Below are 22,112 nucleotides of genomic sequence, written 5' to 3' on the forward strand. Positions count from 1 at the left end.
TCCAACCTGACAGAGCTTGAGAGGATCTGCAGAGAAGAATGAGAGAAACTCTTCAAATACAGGTGTGCCAAGCTTGTAGCGTCATACCCAAGAAGACTCAAAGCTGTAATCGCTGACAAAGGCGCTTCAGCAAAGTCCTGAGTAAAGGGTCTGAATAATTATGTAAATGTGACATTTCCAAATTTTTATTGTTAATAAACGTACAAAAATGTCCCCAAAAAAATTGCTTTTCATAATGGTGTATGGTGTGTAGATTGATGAGGGTGGGGGGGAACAATTTAATCTGTTTTAGAATAAGGCTGTAACGTAACAATATCTGGAAAATGTCAAGGGGTCTGAACATTTTCCGAATGCACTGTAGGAGAGATACTTCAGAACAAACTTCCTTTTGAATTTATTTTGGGTCTGTCTGTAGTTCCATGTAGTGAATATGTTATTCAATGTGTTTGTTTGGGCTAATAGCAGTAAGGCCCAACAAAAAATGTTTTCATCAAATAACTGTTTTGTCTTTTTATATACTTCAAGGGGTCTTACAATTCTAAATCAAATAGAAAAATGATGCTTGGTATGACCTTCTTAAATCAACTCTGTTTAGCTTAGTAGAACCCCCTCGTCTGGCTTAGACAGGGCTATTATTGGTTAACAAATGGCATAATACGTTGCATGGACTCACTCTGTATGCAATAATAGTGTTTATCACGATTTTTGAATGACTACCTCGTCTCTGTCCCCTAATATCTGTACGGTCCCTCAGTCGAGCAGTGAATTTCAAAACACAGATTTAACCACAAAGACCAGGGAGGTTTTCCAATGCCTCGCGAAGAAGGGCACCTATTGGTAGATGGGTAATACAAAAAAAGTAGACATTGAATATCCCTTTGAGCTTTGGTGAAGTTATTAATTACACTTTGGATGGTGTCAGTGACTAAAAAATATTCAGGCATCTTTCCTAACTCAGTTGCCGGACAGGCATTTCACCATGAGGCCAATGGTGATTTTAAAACAGTTACAGAATTTAATGGTTTTGATATGAGAAAATTGAGGATGGATCAACAACATTGTAGTTACTCCACACAAAGAAGCCTCTACAGATTTGAAAATATTCCAAAACATGCATCTTGTTTGTCTTGAATATGAAGCGTTATGTTTATAGGCAAATCCAATACAACACATCACTGAGTACCACTCTTTATATTTTCAACAGACCAAATATACTCTGTAGTTGCTTATCAAGATGATGTTGAAATTGTTGTTATATCAACACTATGGGAATGGTTTTAGACTGATTCAGCCTAGTTACAGTTTGGACTGAAAACGACTTGAAAAATCTATGGCAAGACTTGAAAATGGCTGTCTAGCAATGATCAACAATCAACTTGACAGAGTTTGAAGAATTGTTTTTAATAATAATGTGCAAATATTGTACAATCCAGGTGTGAAGAGCTCTCAGAGACTTACCCAGAAAGACTCACAGCTGTAATCACTGCCAAAGGTGATTCTAACATGTATTGACTCAGGGGTGTGAATACTTATGTAAATTACATATTTCTGTATTTCATTTTCAATACATTTTCTAAAAAAAAAATGTAAAACATGTTTTCACTTTGTTATTATGGGGTATTGTGTGTAGATGGGGGAGGAAAAAATAATAATCTAATTTTGAATTCAGGCTGTAACACAATTAAATGTGGAATAGGTCAAGGGGTATGAATACTTTCTGAAGGCAGTGTAGCTAGCAACAATGACAAGAAGCTGCCATGTGAGGAATCGTAAGTGGCTCATTTCAGCTAGTTTCATATTGTTCTTGATACAGTACCATGTGTTGCTTTGAGCTGTTCTGACTAATTTCATGTCTATGCTAATGTGGCTAAAATTCATTAGATAACTAACCAACAACTGTAACGATGTATTTGAGAGACTACAAGTGTTCATTGTGCAAATGTATTGATGTTTTCAATAAACATTTGGAGACAAAATATAATTAAAATGTTGTCAACAATCTAAGCCAGCCACATCAGTTTTGACCCATAGTTGTGCATGAGTCGGTTTTGAAGAATAATAATAGGCAAATATTGTACAATCCAGGTGTGCAAAGCTCTTAGAGACTTACCCAGAAATACTCACAGCTGTAATTATCACCAAAGTTGCTCCTACTATCACATACTACTGACCAGTAAAAGAGGTTATTTGTTATTGTAGTTTGGTCAGGACGTGGCAGGGGTGTGTTTGTTTTGTGTTGTCAGGGTTTTTGGGTTGTGTTCTATGTTTTGTATTTCTAAGTTTTATTTTCTAGTTGTTCTATTTCTATGTCTAGTTTATTGTTTTGACCTTCAATTGGAGGCAGCTGTTCCTCGTTGCCTCTAATTGAAGGTCCTATTTAGTAGGGGTGTTTTTCTATGGGTTTTGGTGGGTAGTTGTTCTTTGTATAGCCTAGTAGCCTTACAGGACTGTTTCGTCATTGTTTTTATATACGTGTTTATTTTTGTTTTCCTTCTTCAATAAAAAAAAGAAGATGAGTATACACGTTTTGGTCCAATCCCTACGACGCCCGTGACACCTACAAAATATTGACTCTGGGTTGTGAATACTTATGCAAATTCGATATTTCTGTATTTCATTTTCAATAAATTTGCTAAAAATTCTTAAAACGTGTTCACTTTGTTATTAATCCATTTTGAAATCAGGCTGTAACATAACAACATGTGGAATAAGTCAAGGGATAATATGACTACTTTCTGAAGGCACTGTAGTTACAGGAACATTCAGGGTCTATTCTACACGGAGAGAGAAATTAAAGTGTATGGCTGTCTACAATCTCTGCAATGACAAACAAGAAGGAAATGAGATTGAATTGCCATATTGGTGAACTGTCTTTTACTGAGAGTGAGTTCTGTTTTCTCCTAACTCCTGTGAAATGACTCATTTAAATTGACGCAATTAAAAAAAAAACTTTTAATGACTCTTTCACTTCTTCTTTTCACAAGTGGAAATCGTCTATGACAGGGAGTGTTGTGAAGCTGAAGGGACTGCAATCCAAATGGCAGTGTAGATTGAATAGGAACTCTTACAAACTGCTTTTATTCATCTTTTCTCCCTCTTTTGTGGGGGGGATCTAAGTAGGCGCTATGTTGAAGTGGATCCAGAATCGGATGTGTCTTTATGAAAAGGAGATTTGCTCTATCTCTCTCGGAGTCATTATCTTAAAAAAAACCAAAAAAACATATCATGTATTTCAGTGCTCTCTCTAAGCAATGTCTGCCTGCCTGCTTCATAATGCAGCATTCATTCCCTCACTTGAGCTAGTCATCTTGCTTTTTAACTGATATTTTTACAGAGTTGCAGGATGGATGGTTTTGTTTTCTCTGGGTATATTGGTTTATGTTACTGTGGATAAAATCCCATACATTAGTACCCCTGCCTCGGCTGTCATGGAGCTGTGGATAGAATCCCGTACTGTGTGTATGTGAGTGTGTGTGTGTGCGCATGTGAATATCTGATTAATTCTTTCCAGCACGTCCGTTCAAAAATCGGAAACCAGTTTCCGATGGTTGTCTCGTCAATATCTCTGCGCTACAATCGTTTAATTGTTTTTCATAAAACTCGTCTTTTTTGATTGGTTACAATGTCTGCATTGTTATTGATATATGATTGTTTTACTGGGGTTAAGGGCGGGAATTAGGCAAAAGGGAAAAACTCATCAGGAACGTTTGACGCTGCTACCACATGGAGACGCAGCTTCCCTTTCTTCACCCTCACCTTCTCAATCTGACAGGTTATGACCAATTTTGACAACACCATCATTCAGATTTGGACAACGATATCAAGGTAAGAAACTGTATATTTAATCTGTTTTTATGTTGCTAATGATAATATTAACATTTTAGAATATGTTTTCCGATTTATATCTCCAGGAGTGATGAGTATAATTATTATTTCTTTAACCAGGATTAAAAGGGCAGGGCAATTTGTTTTGGTAATCAGTGGCTGTGTTACAGGGGAAGTGGTTTCTCCCCTGCTAGTTGTGTGCTGACATGGCGATACTCATATTCGTAATTGAATCCATAAATTGACATTTGATAGTCAGATCGGATGATACTCGTGATCGTAAAAAAAACCTGAAGTGTTTTAATATGCAGGCTGTCGGCCACCCGACAACCTGTCCACTCAGCCCTTTCCCCTCCTCCCTTCTCTGGACCATCTCTGGAGGCCTTCTCCCATTCCTCACTTCCCTCCACTCATTCCTGACCACTGGCTGCAACCCCCCTGACTTCAAAATGTCCCAAGTCGCTCCCCTCCTCAAGATACCAACACTCGACTCATCTGCCGTCAAAAACTATAGACCTGTATGCCTTTTCTTTTCTTTCCAAAACACTTGATCAGGTCTCTCATCTCATCTCTCTCAGAACAATCTTCTTGAGCCTAACCAGTCAAGACGGATCACTCAACTGAGATTGTGTCATGTAGGCACTCCACACTGCCAAAGCTCTGTTCTCTACCTTCTAGATCTATCCACTGCCTTCTACCCTGTAAAACATCATATACTCCTCTCCACCCTCTCAGGGCTGGGTGTGTAAGGCTCTGCACCCTCTTTGATTGCATCCTACTTGGAAGGCCTCTCCTACCAGGTGACATGGAGAGGATCTATTATCTGCACCACCTACTCTCAGTACTGGTGTCCCACAAGGCTCGGTTCTAGACCCTCTCCTTTTCGCTCTATACACCAAGTCTCTCAGCTCCGTCATATCCTCTCATGGTCTCTCCTATCATTGCTATGCAGATGACACTCAACTACTTTTCTCCTTCCCTCCTTCTGATATCCATGTTGTGACGTGCATCTCTGCGTGCTTGGCAGATATCTCAGCTTGGATGTCAGCCCACCACCTCAAGCTCAACCTCAACAAGATAGAGCTGCTCTTCCTTCTGGGGGAAGGCCTGCCTGCTGAAAGACCTCTCCATCACGATTGACAACTCCATAGTAGACGCCCTCTGAGAGTACAAAGAGCCTTGGCGTGACCCTGGACAACATCCTGTCGTTCTCTGCAAACATCAAAGCGGTGACTCGCTCCTTCAGGTTCATGATGTACAACATCCGTAGAGTACGACCCTACTTCACACAGGAAGCGGTGCAGGTCCTAATCCAGGCACTTGTCATCTCCCGTCTGGACGACTGTAACTCGCTGTTGGCTGGGCTGGTTTTCAACCTTCCCAAGTTATCCCATCTCATTCCACTCCTCGCACACTCCACTGGCTTCCAGTCGAAGCTCGCATCCACTACAAGACCCCTCCCTACCTTCAGGCTCTGTTCAAACCCTACACCCCAGCCCGAGGACTCCGTTCTGCCAGCTCTGGTCTCTTCACCATCCCATAGGGTGAAGGGCCCAGTCCAAGTTCTCTATCCTGGCACCCCAATTGTGGAACTAGCTTCGCCCTGAAGCTAGGACAGCAGAGTCCCTGCCCATCGTGCGACAGCACCAGAAACCCTACCTCTTCAAAGAGTATTTTAAATAATCCCACTCCTCACCTCGACCATCCCCCTTTCCTGAACCAACACTTGCACTTGAAATATTAAGTCTTATGGCAGTTTTTTTTTTGTTGCAAGAATGAATGCAACGTTATAGCCTAAACATTTTGATAATAGCTTTGAAATAATGACTATGTGGTAGTCAGCTTGTTAACTTAAATTTCCTGGTTTAGCTGATTTGTGACTTTGCTACTTATAGGCAATATATTATCGTGGACTATCAGACATGTAATTATATGGCATGTTTTCTCAAATATTACAGTGAAAACCTTTAGATAATAAAATGTAACTTTGTCACCTTGCAATTGATAACACTATTCAATTTCGTTGATTCGCTTTTTTTATGTACTGAGGTGTATTCTTTTTTGTCAATCTTAGGCTATTCTTTGGAAGGGTTGTTACTGATTTACATTTGAAAATATACATTTGTGTTGTTTGTCTTTATGTTTGACTTTTAGAAATGGACAGAGGAGACCAGTACCAGCAGATAATACAGTCCCTGTCCATGAGGAGGACCGTGGCCTGCAGGATGAGGAGGACCATAGCCTGCAGGATGAGGAGGACCATGGCCTGCAGGATGAGGAGGACCATAGCCTGCAGGATGAGGAGGACCATAGCCTGCAGGATGAGGAGGACCATGGCCTGCAGGATGAGGAGGACCATAGCCTGGCCTGCAGGATGAGGAGGACCATAGCCTGCAGGATGAGGAGGACCATGGCCTGCAGGATGAGGAGGACCATGGCCTGCAGGATGAGGAGGACCATGGCCTGCAGGAGGAGGATGAGGACCATGAAAGCATGGCCTTCTTATAGGAAAATGCCGTTGATGCTGAGCTACTGGGAGGCCTTCTTGTAGGAAGATGCCGTTGATGCTGAGCTACTGGGAGAAGACAAGGATAAAGAGGAGGAGATCAAGAAGCCAGAGGAAGTTGAGGAACCACCATCTGAGACCTCTCAGCTCTCAACGAGAAATAATGTGTTATTGTTATGTATTATCAGGTCATTTTTTATTTTATTCATATTTTATGGAGTACACTAACAATTATCTATTTTCTCTCATCTTGTCTCTAAGTCTTTCTGTTGGTGCTCCACGTCCCCGTAATGCGTAAACACTGTCTTGCCCGAGAGCACATTTCAGTCCTACGATGATGATGTTGATACACAGGCACCGGAATCCCTATCACTCCTGAACGTCCAGTTGGTTTAGATATTGGCAGTGAACGTCAGGCAGTTCAGTCAACGCCTCAGGAAAGCCTAAGAGAGAGACTTGTTCTTTGTTGTTTTTCACACAGGCCAGAGGAAGTTGAGGACCCACCACCTGAGACCTCTCTGTTTTTCACACAGGCATGTTGCAGAGGTTTCTGTGTTCACAAATAGTCAGGGTTGGAGACTTGTTTTGGAGTATCCATCGTATGGTGATTCCCTCAAAAGCCTTGAGGTTACACCTACAGAATTCTACCGCTTTCTTGGACTGCTCATTTACATGGAGTTTATCGAACTGCCTGACTTTCATCGATACTGGGGTACAAAGTCTCCTCAGGGTTCTTGGGCTAGAGATTTCATGTTGCTTAATCACTTCAAAGCTCTGTTGGCTGCTTTACACGTTGTGGATCCTGCCACTGAGGATAGTACCGATGGTCTTAGAAAACTGTGGTACTTACTGGACTACCTGATAACAGACATGTATAAAGCTGTTTCAGCCAAACCAAAACTGAGCCATAGATGAGCACATGTTCAAATCAAAAGAGGCGATCAGGATTCAAGCAGTATATGAAAGGGAAGCCAACGAAGTGGGTAATTGTTTCATCTTAAGATTTTAAAAAGTCAACACCAGAAGTCAGGATGGTCGTGTGGGTGACCAAGACAGCAAAGTTGTTGAGAAATAATACATTTTTTCAATATGCAAACCAGGGTTACAATGTTTGGTTCAACAACTTCTATTCATCACCCACACTCGTACGTAGTCTGCGAGAACAGGGATTCACGTGGGACTTGTAGGGTAAACCGGAAACAGTTTCCTGGCGCATTTAAGTACTTTTAAAAAGCATGGAGATATGCATTGGTGTAGGATAGTGGGCAAGGCCGTATAGTAGACAGACACGCATACTGTTACTTGCCTTTCCAATTTTTACAATGCAAATGATTCAACTCAAGTAACGAGGCTAGTCCAACAGGATGGTGTTTGGAATAGGAAAGTGGTCCGTCAGCCTGCTGTAATCCACGATTACAATAGACATATCGGTGGGGTAGACAAGTCGGAGCAGTTGATCAACTCCTAAAATGTTTTGCAGAAGACCCAGAAGTGGTGGAAAACATTTTTTTATCCCCCTTGCCCGAACAATGAAAAACAGCCCCAGACTATTATTCTTCCCCCACCAGGACTGCCAGATGGTGAAGCGTGATTCATCACTCAAGAGAACGAGTTTCCACTGCTCCAGAGTCCAATAGCGACAAGCTTTACACCACTCTTGCCGACGTTTGGCATTGCGCATGGTGACCTTAGGCTTGTGTACGGCTGCTCGGTCATGGAAACCCATTTCGTGAAGCTCCCGACGAACAATTAGAGTGCTGACGTTGCTTCCAGAGGAAGTTTGGTACTAGTGAGTGTTGCAACCGTGGACAAACAATAACAAATCTGTGGTCCCGTTCTGTGTGCTTGTGTGGCCTGTCACATTGCGGCTGAGACGTTGTTGCTCCTAGACGTCTCCACTTCACAATAACAGCACTTACAGTTGACCGGGGCAGCTCTAGCAGGGCAGAAATTTTATGAACTGACTTGTTGACCTGTTGGAAAGGTGGCATCTTATGACAGTGCCACGTTAAAAGTCACTAAGCTCTTCAGTAAGGCCATTCTACTGTCAATGTTTTTCTATGGAGATTTCATGGCTGTGTGCTCGATTTTATACACCTGTCGGTAACGGGTGTGTCTGAATTAGCCGAATCCACTAATTTTAAAATGGTGTCCACATACTTTTGTGTATATATAGTGTACCTTTTGTTCCAGGAATGGCAGTGTAATCACGCAGCACCTGGTAAGGAAAATGGGCAAACTGGTTAGTGCCAGATTGCATTCAGAGAGAACCTTGCTGTCAGTTAGGAGGTATTGATGTTAATGACATCAAATCAAATCAAATGGACTCAGATGTAGAGCAGATATTTACTAGTATATGGACTCAGATGTAGAGCAGATATTTACTAGTAAAGGGACTCAGATGTAGAGCAGATATTCACTAGTAAAGGGACTCAGATGTAGAGCAGATATTCACTAGTCATTTTACTCTTTTGCATGTTGCCCCTCTCCCATGTCCCCTCTCCCATGTCCCCTCTCCCATGTGTTCACTTTCTTATCCAACACATCCTGCATGGCAGGCTCCCTTTATGTTTCATTCATGACTAATGGCCTTTGTGGTGTGAAGGACTTGTAAATTGTAATGGCTGTAAAATGATGTTGTGCTTTTGGAATTGTTCACGTTTCTGACGCCGTGTGTGATAGAATATATGCTAGTTGAATGTAGAAATGTAAGTTAATAATTGTTGTTATATGGCTTATTTGATTCATATTTCGTAATACCAATTCAATTTTTGATGAAAATGAACCCTGAAATGTATGTTGTATAATGTTGTGGTTATGATAGCACTTTAATTGTCTTCATTTTCAGGTTTGAATGACATTATTCTTTCAATAAAGTTATTGTTTTATTCATATGATATCCCTTGTCTATGTCTTTCCATGTCATATGTAAGACTAAATGCTATTTGAAAATTGTTTTGGTGCAGATCTGTTTTTATATTATCCATAGGTAAACAAATAATCAGCCAGAGCGTCAAGTGTGCACTCTGAGAGCGAAACGAGATGGGTGAGACTAAAGCTTAAGAGGGTGTAAACCATGCTGAATGGGTGTAGACAAAGAAGATCTAAATAGTAATTTTTTCCCTCATCAATCTGCACACAATACTCCATAATGACATCACAATACCCCATAATGACATCACAATACCCCATAATGACATCACAATACCCCATAATGACATCACAATACCCCATAATGACATCGCAATACCCCATAATGACATCACAATACCCCATAATGACAAAGCAAAAACAGGTTTTTAGAAATGTTTGCACATTTATTAAACATGTGAAAATGAAATATCACATTTCCATAAGTTATCAAACCCTTAACTCAGTACTTTGTTGATGCATCTTTGGCAGCGATTACAACCTCGAGTCTTCTTGTGTAGGATACTACAAGCTTGGCACACCTGTATTTGGGGAGTTTCTCCCATTCTTCTCTGCATATCCTCTCAAGCTTTGTCAGGTTGGATGGGGAGCGTCGATGCAAAGCTATTTTCAGATGTTAGATCGGGTTCAAGTCTGGGCTCTGGCTGGGCCACTCAAAGACATTCAGAGACTTGTTCCAGAGCCACTCCTGCATGGTCTTGGCTCTGTGCTTAGGGTTGTTGCCTGTTGGAAGGTGAACCTTCCCCCCAGCCTGAGCGCTCTGGAGCAGGTTTTCATCAAGGATCTCTCTGTACTATGCTCCGTTCATCTTTCCCTCAATCCTGACTAGTATCCCAGTCACTGTCACTGAAAAACATCCCCACAGCATGATGCTGCCACCACCATACTTCACCGTAGGGATGGTGCCAGGTTTCATCAAGACGTGATGCTTGGTATTCATGCCAACGAGTTCAATCTTGGTTTCATGTGGATGTCATGTGCCTTTTACTGAGAAGTGGCTTCCGTCTGGCCACTCTAACATTAAGGCCTGATTGGTTCGAGTGCTGCAGAGATAGTTGTCCTTCTGGAAGGTTCTCCCATCTTCACAGAGGAACTCTGGAGCTCTGTCAGAGTGACCATCGGGTCTTTGTCACCTCCCTGTCCAAGGCCTTTCTCCCCTGATTGCTCAGTTTGGCTAGGCGGCCAGCTCTAGGAAGAGTCTTGGTGGTTCCAAAACTTCTTCCATTTACGAATTAGGGAGGCCACTATTCTTTGGGGCCTTCAATACTGCAGAAATGTTTTGGTACCCTTCCCCAGATCATGTGCTGACTGCACGGTAAGCACGGATATTCTTGGAAAAAGTGACATTTGGATAAAATACCTCCCCCTCTTGAATTATTTGACAACGGTAAGTGTCATAGATACTGCAGAATATGCTCTTTCAGATACTGTATCGAAATTAAAAAAAATGACCTGCGTGGTGCCAGATCTGTTTGTGTTATCACGTCAACTTTTCAAAACAATCATTTTGAATTTTACCGTTGTTTAACTAGACAAGTCAGTTAAGAACAAATTCACCATGCAGCAGGATTTGATAAAGCGATGCTCTTTTCCCTGCATCTGTCAATTACAAGATGTGCCCATCCCTTCATGTACAATTTGACAACTGATAGGCCAAATATAGTCACTCAACAGATTGTCAATATTAATCTTGTATATAGGCTAACTCTTACTATCTGTGAAATTAGTTTCAGTATAGTTTATGTGTAGTTTCAATGGGCCGTCTGTGCAGGCTGACTGGCATCGTTTGTTTCCCGCTCATTAACTTGGCATCTTCTGCTTCATTGGATAAAGTCAAGGATATGTTTAGCATTATGCTAAAGGACTACTGCAACACGTAGCATGTTTTCGCTTTCCCTCACAATACATTTGATTAGTAATAGAGTTATAGAAAATAAAACAGTCCCATAGCAGCTTATTTTAACAAAGTACAACCTAAAAGAGAATGGTATCAATCTGCAAGGCACGCAGTCAAATTGGTAACATGAGCGCTAAACGCTGATGAATAGGCATAACACAAACTCATCATTACACTGTTGATATTCTATTGATGTTCCTCTTTACCCTCATCATTCAGTTAGGCCTAATTTAATTTGGATTGTGAAGTAACTTGCACAATTATTGCCCATTCTATCCATTTGTCATTCAGTCAGTGGGCTGTCATCTTTTGCGTCACTGGATAAAGTCAAGGATATGTTTAGCATTATACTAAAGGACTACTGCAACCTGTAGCATGTTTTCGCTTTCCCTTACAATACATTTGATTAGTAACAGAGTTATAGAAAATAAATCAGTCCCATAACAGCTTCTTTTAGCTAAGTAAAACATAAAAGAGAATGGTATCAACCCTAAATGATTTGCCGCTGATAAATAGGCATAATACAAACTCATCATTAGACTAGTGTCTTTTATAAATTAAATCAACCTCTTCGCCCTCCTTATCATTCAGCCTGATTTAAATGCAATTGCGAAGTAAGGAGCACATTTATCCATGTGTCACTCATTCAGTGAGGAGCGAGACACGCATTAGCGCCTGGCTGGGTACCAACGTCCTACAGCCCATTCTCTAGGCGGATTAAGTTAGGAATAGGTGTGAATTATTTTTTTTTGTAAAATGGCTCTAAATACTTTTTTGTTTGTGATTTAAAATTCTGACAAATGAGCAGTGTAAAATACAAACATTTAGGAAAAGTAAGGGAAGAAGCTTTTTTGGGTGGGCTTTTTTTTTTTTTATAAAAAAAAATAAAACTTCAGTGGTCGTTGGCCTATGGCGGTTCAGGTGTTAATGGATTTCACTCCACAATGTAATAGTCACTGTACTAACAGGATCCGTGTGCTGTTTACCATCTGTCAAGGTGTCTGTCAATAATGCCTGTATATAAACAACACATTACCACATAACATTGTTCATTGGGTCTACATGAAATATTTTAAATGTAAAAAATAAAATAATAACTTTTCAATTCTTTCAACATTTGTAATCCCGTGACTCCAGATCCGAAGGTCACGTGTTCAATCCCAGTGGTAAACTTATTTATATTTGTGTAGGGGGGGGGGGTTTAACCCTATCCCAAACCTTCACCGTTAATTTAACCATTCGGAGTGAATACCTAAACTTAATGTTTTAACCCTTTCCAAAACCTTAACCCTTAACTTGAAATTTGATGTTTGGAACAACTTCAACATTTTAAACGTGTATAAACGAAGAAGTCAAATTAATCATCTTATTATCCTTATCTTCTTGGATGCAGTGGCTCTAACTATTTCAGTTCGAACAAACTATGGCAAACATTTGGAAAATATGTCGTTCTTCCAATGCACTGGGCGCCGCCTGCACAAACACACACGCATAGTGATATTATTATGTGAAAAAAAATACTCCATACCTATAAAGAATAAATAACATTGTGACTAAATGTCTGTATGAACTGTCGAAATGACTGAAAAAATCTACATTATTCAGCAAACAATATGAAGGGAAAATTTATGGTAAACAATTAATTTTTTAAATTTCAATAATAATGCTTAAGAAGGAAACACAAAAGGTAAAGCCATTACAGTGCAAGTCCCAGATCTACATACAGAAATGAGGATAAGGTTTATTACCAGCCAGTATAAAATGTTCTGTAAATGTTTAAAGAAACACATAGACTATGGTGCTGTGGACAATGACAAATATACTGATAGAAATACACTGACAGAACTACACTGACAGAACTACACTGACAGAACTACACTGACAGAACTACACTGACAAAACTACACTGACAGAACTACACTGACAGAACTACAATGACAGAACTACACTCACAGAACTACAATGATAGAACTACACTGACAGAACTACAATGACAGAACTACACTGACAGAACTACAATGACAGAACTACAATGACAGAAATACACTGACAGAACTACAATGACAGAACTACACTCACAGAACTACAATGATAGAACTACAATGACAGAACTACACTGACAGAACTACACTGACAGAACTACAATGATAGAACTACACTGACAGAACTACACTGACAGAACTACACTGACAAAAATGTAAGACAGTAAATGATTTCTGTCTAAATATGTAAAGACACCAAGAATGAGAGAGATTCATACGTTTCATCTCACAAATCTGCTGATCCCACTTCGTTGGCTCATATTAATAGCCTAACATGAAAGAATTGACAGTTCAACTACTTATTTTATGTATATATTTATACGAATTCATGTAGACCTAATGAACAGTGTTATAATGTTGGTAATGTGTTGTTTATATACAGGCATTATAACCCCCACCTTGACAAATGGTAAACAGTGCAGTGAGCCTGTTAGTACAGTGGCTATTAAATTGTGGAGTGAAATCCATTAACTGACCGTCTGGAACTGAATTAAACAGATGCTTACTCATCGTATTGTTATAAATACATTTGTTTGAATGGTAAATCAAATATATTATATATTATATATATATTATATATTATATATATATATAATTATTTTTTTAAGTCATGCGTTCACGTGTTTACACGTTTAAGTCACACCTTCAAGAAAAAAATCTATATCATAAATAATAATTACAAAAAAAAGCCCTCCCCAAAAAGGTCACACGTTCACATGTCCACAAATCAAATTGTATTGGTCACATACACATGGTTAGCAGATGTTATTGAGAGTGTAGAGAAATGCTTCTAGTTCCGATGTAGACATGTCCAACGGTTAATTTATGGCATTTATTACCGCTTGTGTGCTTGTGTGTGTGAGTGTGTGTGTGTGTGTGTGTGTGTGTGTGTGTGTGTGTGTGTGTGTGTGTGTGTGTGTGTGTGTGTGTGTGTTAGAACATCGCCATATGGAAAGATGAAAGAGAATCAGTTCAACCTTTCCTTCCTGTGCGTTATTATGAGATATTAAAGATATTATAGTTCTAGAAGATACATCACTATACATCATAAGAGATTATAATTATTAAAGATCAGTCACTAGGCATCATTAGAGATTATAATTACTACAGATACATCACTATGCATCATTAGAGATTATAATTACTACAGATACATCACTAGGCATCATTAGAGATTATAATTACTACAGGTACATCACTATGCATCATTAGAGATGATAATTATTAAAGATCAGTCACTATACATCATTAGAGATGATAATTACTACAGATATATCATTAGAGATTATAATTATAGCAGATGCATAACTATACGTCATTAGAGATTCTAATTACTACAGATATATCATTAGAGATTATAATTACTATAGATACATCACTATACATCATTAGAGATTATAATTAAAGCAGATACATAACTATATGTCATTAGAGATTATAATTCTTACAGATACATCACAATACGTCATTAGAGATGATAAATATTACAGATTATTCACTATGCATCATTAGACATTAGAATTATTACAGATACATCACTATAAATCAATATAGATCATAATTATTACAGATACATCACTCCACGTAATAAGAGATGATAAATATTACAGATTTTTCACTATGCTTCATTAGAGATTGTAATTATTACAGACACATCACTACACGTCATTAGATAAAATTATTACCGATACATCACTGTGCGTCATTAGAGATGCTAATTGTTACAGATATATCACTGCATCATTAGAGATGCTAATTGTTACAGATATATCACTGTGCGTCATTAGAGATGCTAATTGTTACAGATATATCACTGTGCGTCATTAGAGATGCTAATTGTTACAGATATATCACTGCATCATTAGAGATGCTAATTGTTACAGATATATCACTGCATCATTAGAGATGCTAATTGTTACAGATATATCACTGCATCATTAGAGATGCTAATTGTTACAGATATATCACTGTGCGTCATTAGAGATGCTAATTGTTACAGATATATCACTGCATCATTAGAGATGCTAATTGTTACAGATATATCACTGCATCATTAGAGATGCTAATTGTTACAGATATATCACTATATGTCATTAGAGATGCTAATTGTTACAGATATATCACTGCATCATTAGAGATGCTAATTGTTAAAGATATATCACTATATGTCATTAGGGATGCTAATTGTAGCAGATATATCACTATATGTCATTAGAGATGCTAATTGTTACAGATACATCACTATACATTATTAGAGATTATAATTATTACAGATAGAGTTGAAGTCGGAAGTTTACATACACCTTGGCCAAATACATTTAAACTCAGTTTTTCACAATTCCTGACATTTAATCTTAGTAAAAATTCCCTGTCTTCGGTCAGTTAGGATCACCACTTTATTTTAAGAATGTGAAATGTCAGAATAATAGTAGAGATATTTATTTATTTCAGCTTTTATTTCTTTCATCACATTCCCAATGGGTCAGAAGTTTTCATACACTCAATTAGTATTTGGTAGCATTGCCTTTAAATTGTTTAACTTGGGTCAAACATTTCGTGTAGCCTTCAATAAGCTTCCCACAATAAGTTGGGTGAATTTTGACCCATTCCTCCTGACAGAGCTGGTGTAACTGAGTCAGGTTTGTAGGCCTCCTTTCTCACACACGCTTTTTCAGTTCTGCCCACAAATTTTCTATAGGATTGAGGTCAGGGCTTTGTGATGGCCACTCCAATTACTTGACTTTGTTGTCCTTAAGCCATTTTGACACAACTTTGGAAGAATGCTTGGGGTCATTGTCCATTTGGAAGACCCATTTGCAAACAAGCTTTAACTTCCTGACTGATGTCTTGAGATGTTGCTTCAATATATCCACATAATTTTCCTCCCTCACGATGCCATCTATTTTGTGAAGTGCACTAGTCCCTCCTAGCAGTGGCTTCTTCCTTGCTGAGCGGCCTTTCAGGTTATGTCGATATAGGACTCGTTTTACTGTGGATATAGATACTTTTGTACCTGTTTCCTCCAGCATGTTCACGAGGTCCTTTGCTGTTGTTCTGGGATTGATTTTCATCTCTAGGAGACAGAACATGTCTCCTTCCTGAGCGGTATGACGGCTGCGTGGTCCCATGGTGTTTATATTTGCGTACTGTTGTTTGTACAGATGAACGTGGTACCTTCAGGCGTTTGGAAATTGCTCCCAAGGATGAACCAGACTTGTGGAGGTTTACAATTGTTTTTCTGAGGTCTTGGCTGATTTCTTTTGTTTTTCCCATAATGTCAAGCAAAGAGGCACTGAGTTTGAAGGTAGGCCTTGAAAGACATCCACAGGTATACCTCCAAATGACTTCAATTATGTATTTTACCCTATCAGTAGCTTCTAAAGCCATGACATAGTTTAAAGGCACAGTCAACTTAGTGTATGTAAACGTCTGACCCACTGGAAATGTGATTCAGTGTGAAATATGTGAAATAATCTGTCTTTTAACAATTGTTGGAAAAATTACTTGTGTCATGCACAAAGTAGATGTCCTAACTGACTTGCCAAAACTATAGTTTGTTAACAAGAAATGGTTGAGTGGTTGTAAAACGAGTTATAATGACTCCAACCTAAGTGTATGTAAACTTCCGACTTCAACTGTACACCTATTCTGAAAAGCCCCAGAGTCTGCAACACTACTAAGCAAGGGGTACCATCAAGCAAGAGACACCATGAAGACCAAGGAGCTCACCAAACAAGTCAGGGACACAATTATGGAGAAGTACAGATCAGAATTAGGTTACAAAAAAATATCTTAACTTTGAACATCCCTTGGAGCACCATTAAATCCATTATTAAAAATGGAAAGAATATGGCACCACAACAAACCTGCCAAGAGAGGGACGCCCACCAAAACTCACGGACCTGGCAAGGAGGGCATTAATCAGAGAGGCAACAAAGAGACCAAAGATAACCCTGAAGGCGCTGCAAAGCTCCACAGTGGAGATTGGAGTATCTGTCCATATGACCACTTTAAGCCGTACACTCCACAGAGCTGGGCTTTATGGAAGAGTGGCCAGAAAAAAAGCCATTGCTTAAAGAAAAAAAGAAGCAAACACATTTGATGTTCGCCAAAAGGCATGTGGGAGACTCCCCAAACATATGGAAGAAGGTACTCTGGTCAGATGAGACTAAAATTGAGCTTTTTGGCCATCAAAGAAAATGTCTGGCGCAAACCCAACACCTCCCATCACCCCGAGAATACCATCCCCACAGTGAAGCATGGTGGTGGCAGCATCATGCTGTGGGGATGTTTTTCATCGGCAGGGACTGGGAAACTGGTCAGAATTGAAGGATTGATGGATGGCGCTAAATACAGGGACATTTTTGAGGGAAACCTGTTTCAGTCTTCAAGAGATTTGAGACTGGGATGGAGGTTCACCTTCCAGCAGGACAATGACCCTAATCATGCTGCTAAAGCAACACTCGCGTGGTTTAAGGGGAAACATTTAAATGTCTTGGAATGGCCTAGTCAAAGCCCAGACCTCAATCCAATTGAGAATCTGTGGTATGACTTAAAGATTGCTGTACAGAACCCATACAACTTGAAGGACCTGGAGAATGGGCAAAAATCCCAGTGGCTAGATGTGCCAAGCTTATAGAGACATACCCCAAGAGACTTGCAGCTGTAATTGCTGCAAAAGATGGCTCTACAAAGTATTGACTTTGGGGGGTGAATAGTTATGCATTGTCAAGTTTGCTGTTTTTTTTGTCTTATTTCTTGTTTGTTTCACAATATAAAATATTTTGCGTCTTCAAAGTGGTAGGCATGTTGTGTAAATGAAATGATACAAACCCCCCCCCCCAAAAAATCTATTTTATTTCCAGGTTGTAAGGCAACAAAATAGGAAAAATGCCAGGGGGTGAATACTTTCGCAAGCCACTGTAAAATATGCATCGTAAGATCTGGCATGCATCAGCAACGTCTGGGCAGAGGAACGCTCCCATCATCTCATCTCCGCTCTGCTCAGCAAGCCAGCCAACCACCTACTGTCTTTGAGTTAGTAGCTGCCTAAGTGTGCTGCAGAGCTGTCTGACTAAATAATTGTGCTAGTTCTTCAAACTACATGAGGCATACTTTCAAGACTGCTTACTACCATCTACTACAACTAGCAATTGTGTAGAGCTACCTCACAAACTGTCTGTATTTCTCTGCTACAATCCTCTCTCATGCGTCTGTTTGTAGGCTATCCAGTCAGGAAAAAGAAGCGCAGTGGATTATGGTCATTGTAGTTAATTACCATGTTTCTGCACTGAAATAGGTTGAATATTTGCTTCATAAAAACTACAACTCCCTTCAGCCAAGTGTCCCACATAGTTCTTGACTTAATTTCTCTCTTGAATGATATGATTTCTCTCAACATAAACAGTGTGTTGAGCTCATTATATGTACTGAACATTAACTATACTGAACAAAAATATAAACGCAACAGGTGAAGTGTTGATCCCATGTTTCATGAGCTGAAAAAGAAAATCCCAGAAATGTTTCTTATGCACAAAAAACATATTTTTCGTAAATTTTGTGCACAAATTTATTAACATCCATGTTAGTGAGTATTTCTTCTTTGCCATGATAATCTATCCATCTGACAGGTGTGGCATATCAAGAAGCTGATTAAACAGCATGATCATAACAAAGGTGCACCTTGTGCTGGGGACAATAAAAGGTCACTCTAAAATGTCTAGTTTTGTCACACAACACAATGCCACAGATGTCTCAACTTTTGAGGGAGCGTGCAATTGGAATGCTGACTGCAGGAATGACCATTTTATGTTAATTTTTGTACCATAAACCTCATCCAACGTTGTTTTCGAGAATTTGGCAGTACATTCAACCGAACCTCACAACCGCAGATCACTTGTAACACGCCAGCCCAAGACCTCCACATCCTGCTTCTTCACCTGCGGGATCGTCTGAGACCAGCCACCTGTCAGCTGATGAAACTGAGGAGTATTTCTGTCTGTAACAATGCCCCTTTGTTGGAAAAAAAACCTCATTCTGGTTGGCTGGGCTTGGCTCCCCAGTGGTTGGGTGGAATTCAAGTGATTTAACCAACGGTCGGTCAATTAGTTGTTTAATAACAAAAAGGTTAATTGCTCAGCACTACCACACACACGCACCAGGCCTGGCACAGAGGGCTGGATGACAGCCAACCACTGCAGTCACTTACTGCTACTCCTCTGTCAGCACTGTCTCTCCACATCTCTTCCTCCCATCTTCCTCCTCTCTTCCATCTCTCTTACCTCCTCAACCTTTTTGAACTCTTTTAGCTACCTGGTTCTTGCTCATTTGATTTCAAGAGAGAGGGACAGAGAGAGAGAGAGAGAGAGAGAAAAAAAAATGGTAGAGAGAAAGACAGAGGGAGGGGGGAAAGGTGGTTGAGCAGAGAATCGAATATAAATCATAGGATTTTTAATAGTATTTTTAAACAGGTGTCATCTATTAATCACTGAAATTGCCTTCCTTGGGTTAAATGCTTTTAAGAGGCGCATCATGGTTTCCCCTTGTCATCCGCAACACTTATTCACAGTAATATCCAAAGCCACTGCTGAAACTCTCTCTGTGGTTACTAACACTCCAGAGAAGGTGCCCTTTCCTCCCACTCGTTCCTCAGAGCGAGCTAACGGCCAGAAGCCTAATGCCATCATTAATGGCAAAGAGAGAGGAAATAGAGAAAGGAGAGAGAGAGGAGTGGGAGAGAGAGAGAGAGAGGAGCGGGAGGGAGGGAGGGAGAGCGAGAGAGAGAGAAAGAGACAGAGAGGAGCGGGAGAGATTGTGGAAAGATATAGGCGAGAGAGTGGAGAGAGAGGAGCGAGATAAAGACAGGAGAGAGAGGAAGGAGCAAGCAAGAGAGAGAGGAGCGGGAGAGAGAGAGAGAGAGGAGGAAATGGAGCTTCATTATTAGGCTGTAATTATATGTGTAGAGGAGAGACTCATATACTGTAGTTACTCCCAAAAGGAGGGTTGCAGAGGAGACATGTTCTCTGTAGAAGAGACTTCTCTGCACATTTTCAAAATGCGAAGAGGCAGCAGGAGGGAGGGAGGGAGGGAAAGAGAAGAAGAGATAGAGAGAGAGAGAGAGAGAGAGAGAACTAGGGTGCTTGAATTTTTCCACATTGAGATAAAAACAAAAATGTTAAAGATATTTTAGAGTGTAAAAAAAAAAGCCTTTCCCCCATTTGATTTCATCAAATAATCCAACATTAAGTCAGTTTGTTCTCTGCTGCTGATGTGGTCTGCTGGTCCCTAGTCACAAACCATCTTCATGACAATCTTCATCTCAGTTCCTAAAAGGAGAAAAACCTCACACACGGTTGACTATCATTTCATATTAAAAAGAGAAACAAGGTTTTCTTCTGACAGCAACAATATGAAGGAATGGGAACATGTTGTGAAACTATAACAAGACTTCCTGTTACAAAAGAAGGTGTGGATCTTATTTTCAACTCTTTGTTGCCAACCTGCTTCCTGGTTACCAAGCAGGCCATTCACAAACTCCCTTAAATAGTCAGACGGACGGACGGACAGACAGACAGTGTGTTTGTGTGTGTGTTTGTTTCAACAAATGGATGTTCAATATTTGACACTGACTGTATCCGTTTTTCCAACCTGACTTGGTTTTCCGCTACAGTGGCTTTCAATCTAGGTATAATATGCTTTTCTATCCTATTCTTCACCATGATAAGAACAGCCACCTATTCTACCCAGTTACACCCAACATCTCCATATGTATTAATACAATTCTCCTCTCTGCCAGGTACACCAAGATGAAGACAGCCACAAACATCTACATATTTAACCTGGCTCTGGCTGACTTCCTGGTCCTCGCTACCTTACCCTTCCAGGGAACAGACGTTTTCCTGGGCTTCTGGCCGTTCGGTAACGCCCTCTGCAAGGCCGTGGTCTCCATCGACTACTACAACATGTTCACCAGCACTTTTACTCTGACCGTGATGAGCATGGATCGCTACGTGGCCGTGTGCCATCCGGTCAAGGCCCTGGACATGAGGACGCCCCACAAGGCCAAGGTGGTCAACATCTGTGTGTGGGTACTGGCGTCGGCGATAGGGGTACCGGTCATGGTGTTGGGAGATGTGGAGGTGGAGGTCGAACATAACAGTAGGTTATATTGGGTGTCTGTCTGTCTGTCTGTCTGTCTGTCTGTCTGTCTGTCTGTCTGTCTGTCTGTCTGTCTGTCTGTCTGTCTGTCTGTCTGTCTGTCTGTCTGTCTGTTGCTACGTTTAGACAGGCAGCCCTAATTCTGATATTTCTTTCAGTAATTGGTCTTTTGACCTACCAGATCAGCTCTGAAAAATAAGGATGTTATATAGACATTGTTTGGTTAATTATCAAGTCTGATTTATCTGTTCTATCCTCAGTCTGACCTCTGTATTCATCTATATTCAGATTCTCTCTCTCTCAATTTAATTCAATTTCAATTCAATTTCAATTCAATTTAAGGGGCTTTATTGACATGGGAAACATATGTTTACATTGCCAAAGCAAGTGAAAAAGATAAAAAACAAAAATGAAATAAACAATAAAAAATTAACAGTAAACATTCTACTCCCAAATGTTCCAAAGGAATAGAGACATTTCAAATGTCATATTATGGCTATATACAGTGTTGTAACAATGTGCAAATAGTTAAAATAATATATATATGGGTTGTATTTACAATGGTGTTTGTTCTTCACTGGTTGACCTTTTCTTGTGACAACAGGACACAAATCTTGATGCTGTGATTGCACACTGTGGTATTTCACCCAATAGATATGGGAGTTTATCAAAAATTTGATTTGTTTTCGAATTCTTTGGGGGTCAGTGTAATCTGAGGGAAGTATGTGTCTCTAATATGGTCATACATTTCACA

General features: G+C 39.9%; 1 protein-coding gene across 1 annotated transcript in view; it reads left to right on the forward strand.

Moving 5' to 3' along the window:
* Positions 1 to 22,112, forward strand: part of LOC115168727 (nociceptin receptor) — an 86,679-nt gene that overhangs the window by 25,864 nt on the left and 38,703 nt on the right. The window contains exon 3 of the mRNA XM_029724247.1: positions 20,997 to 21,358. Coding sequence (XP_029580107.1) covers positions 20,997 to 21,358 — 362 coding nt within the window. The remainder of the gene's footprint in view (positions 1 to 20,996; positions 21,359 to 22,112) is intronic.

The sequence above is a fragment of the Salmo trutta genome, chromosome 30 (genome assembly GCF_901001165.1).
Source record: "Salmo trutta chromosome 30, fSalTru1.1, whole genome shotgun sequence".
NCBI classification, from domain to species: domain Eukaryota; kingdom Metazoa; phylum Chordata; class Actinopteri; order Salmoniformes; family Salmonidae; genus Salmo; species Salmo trutta.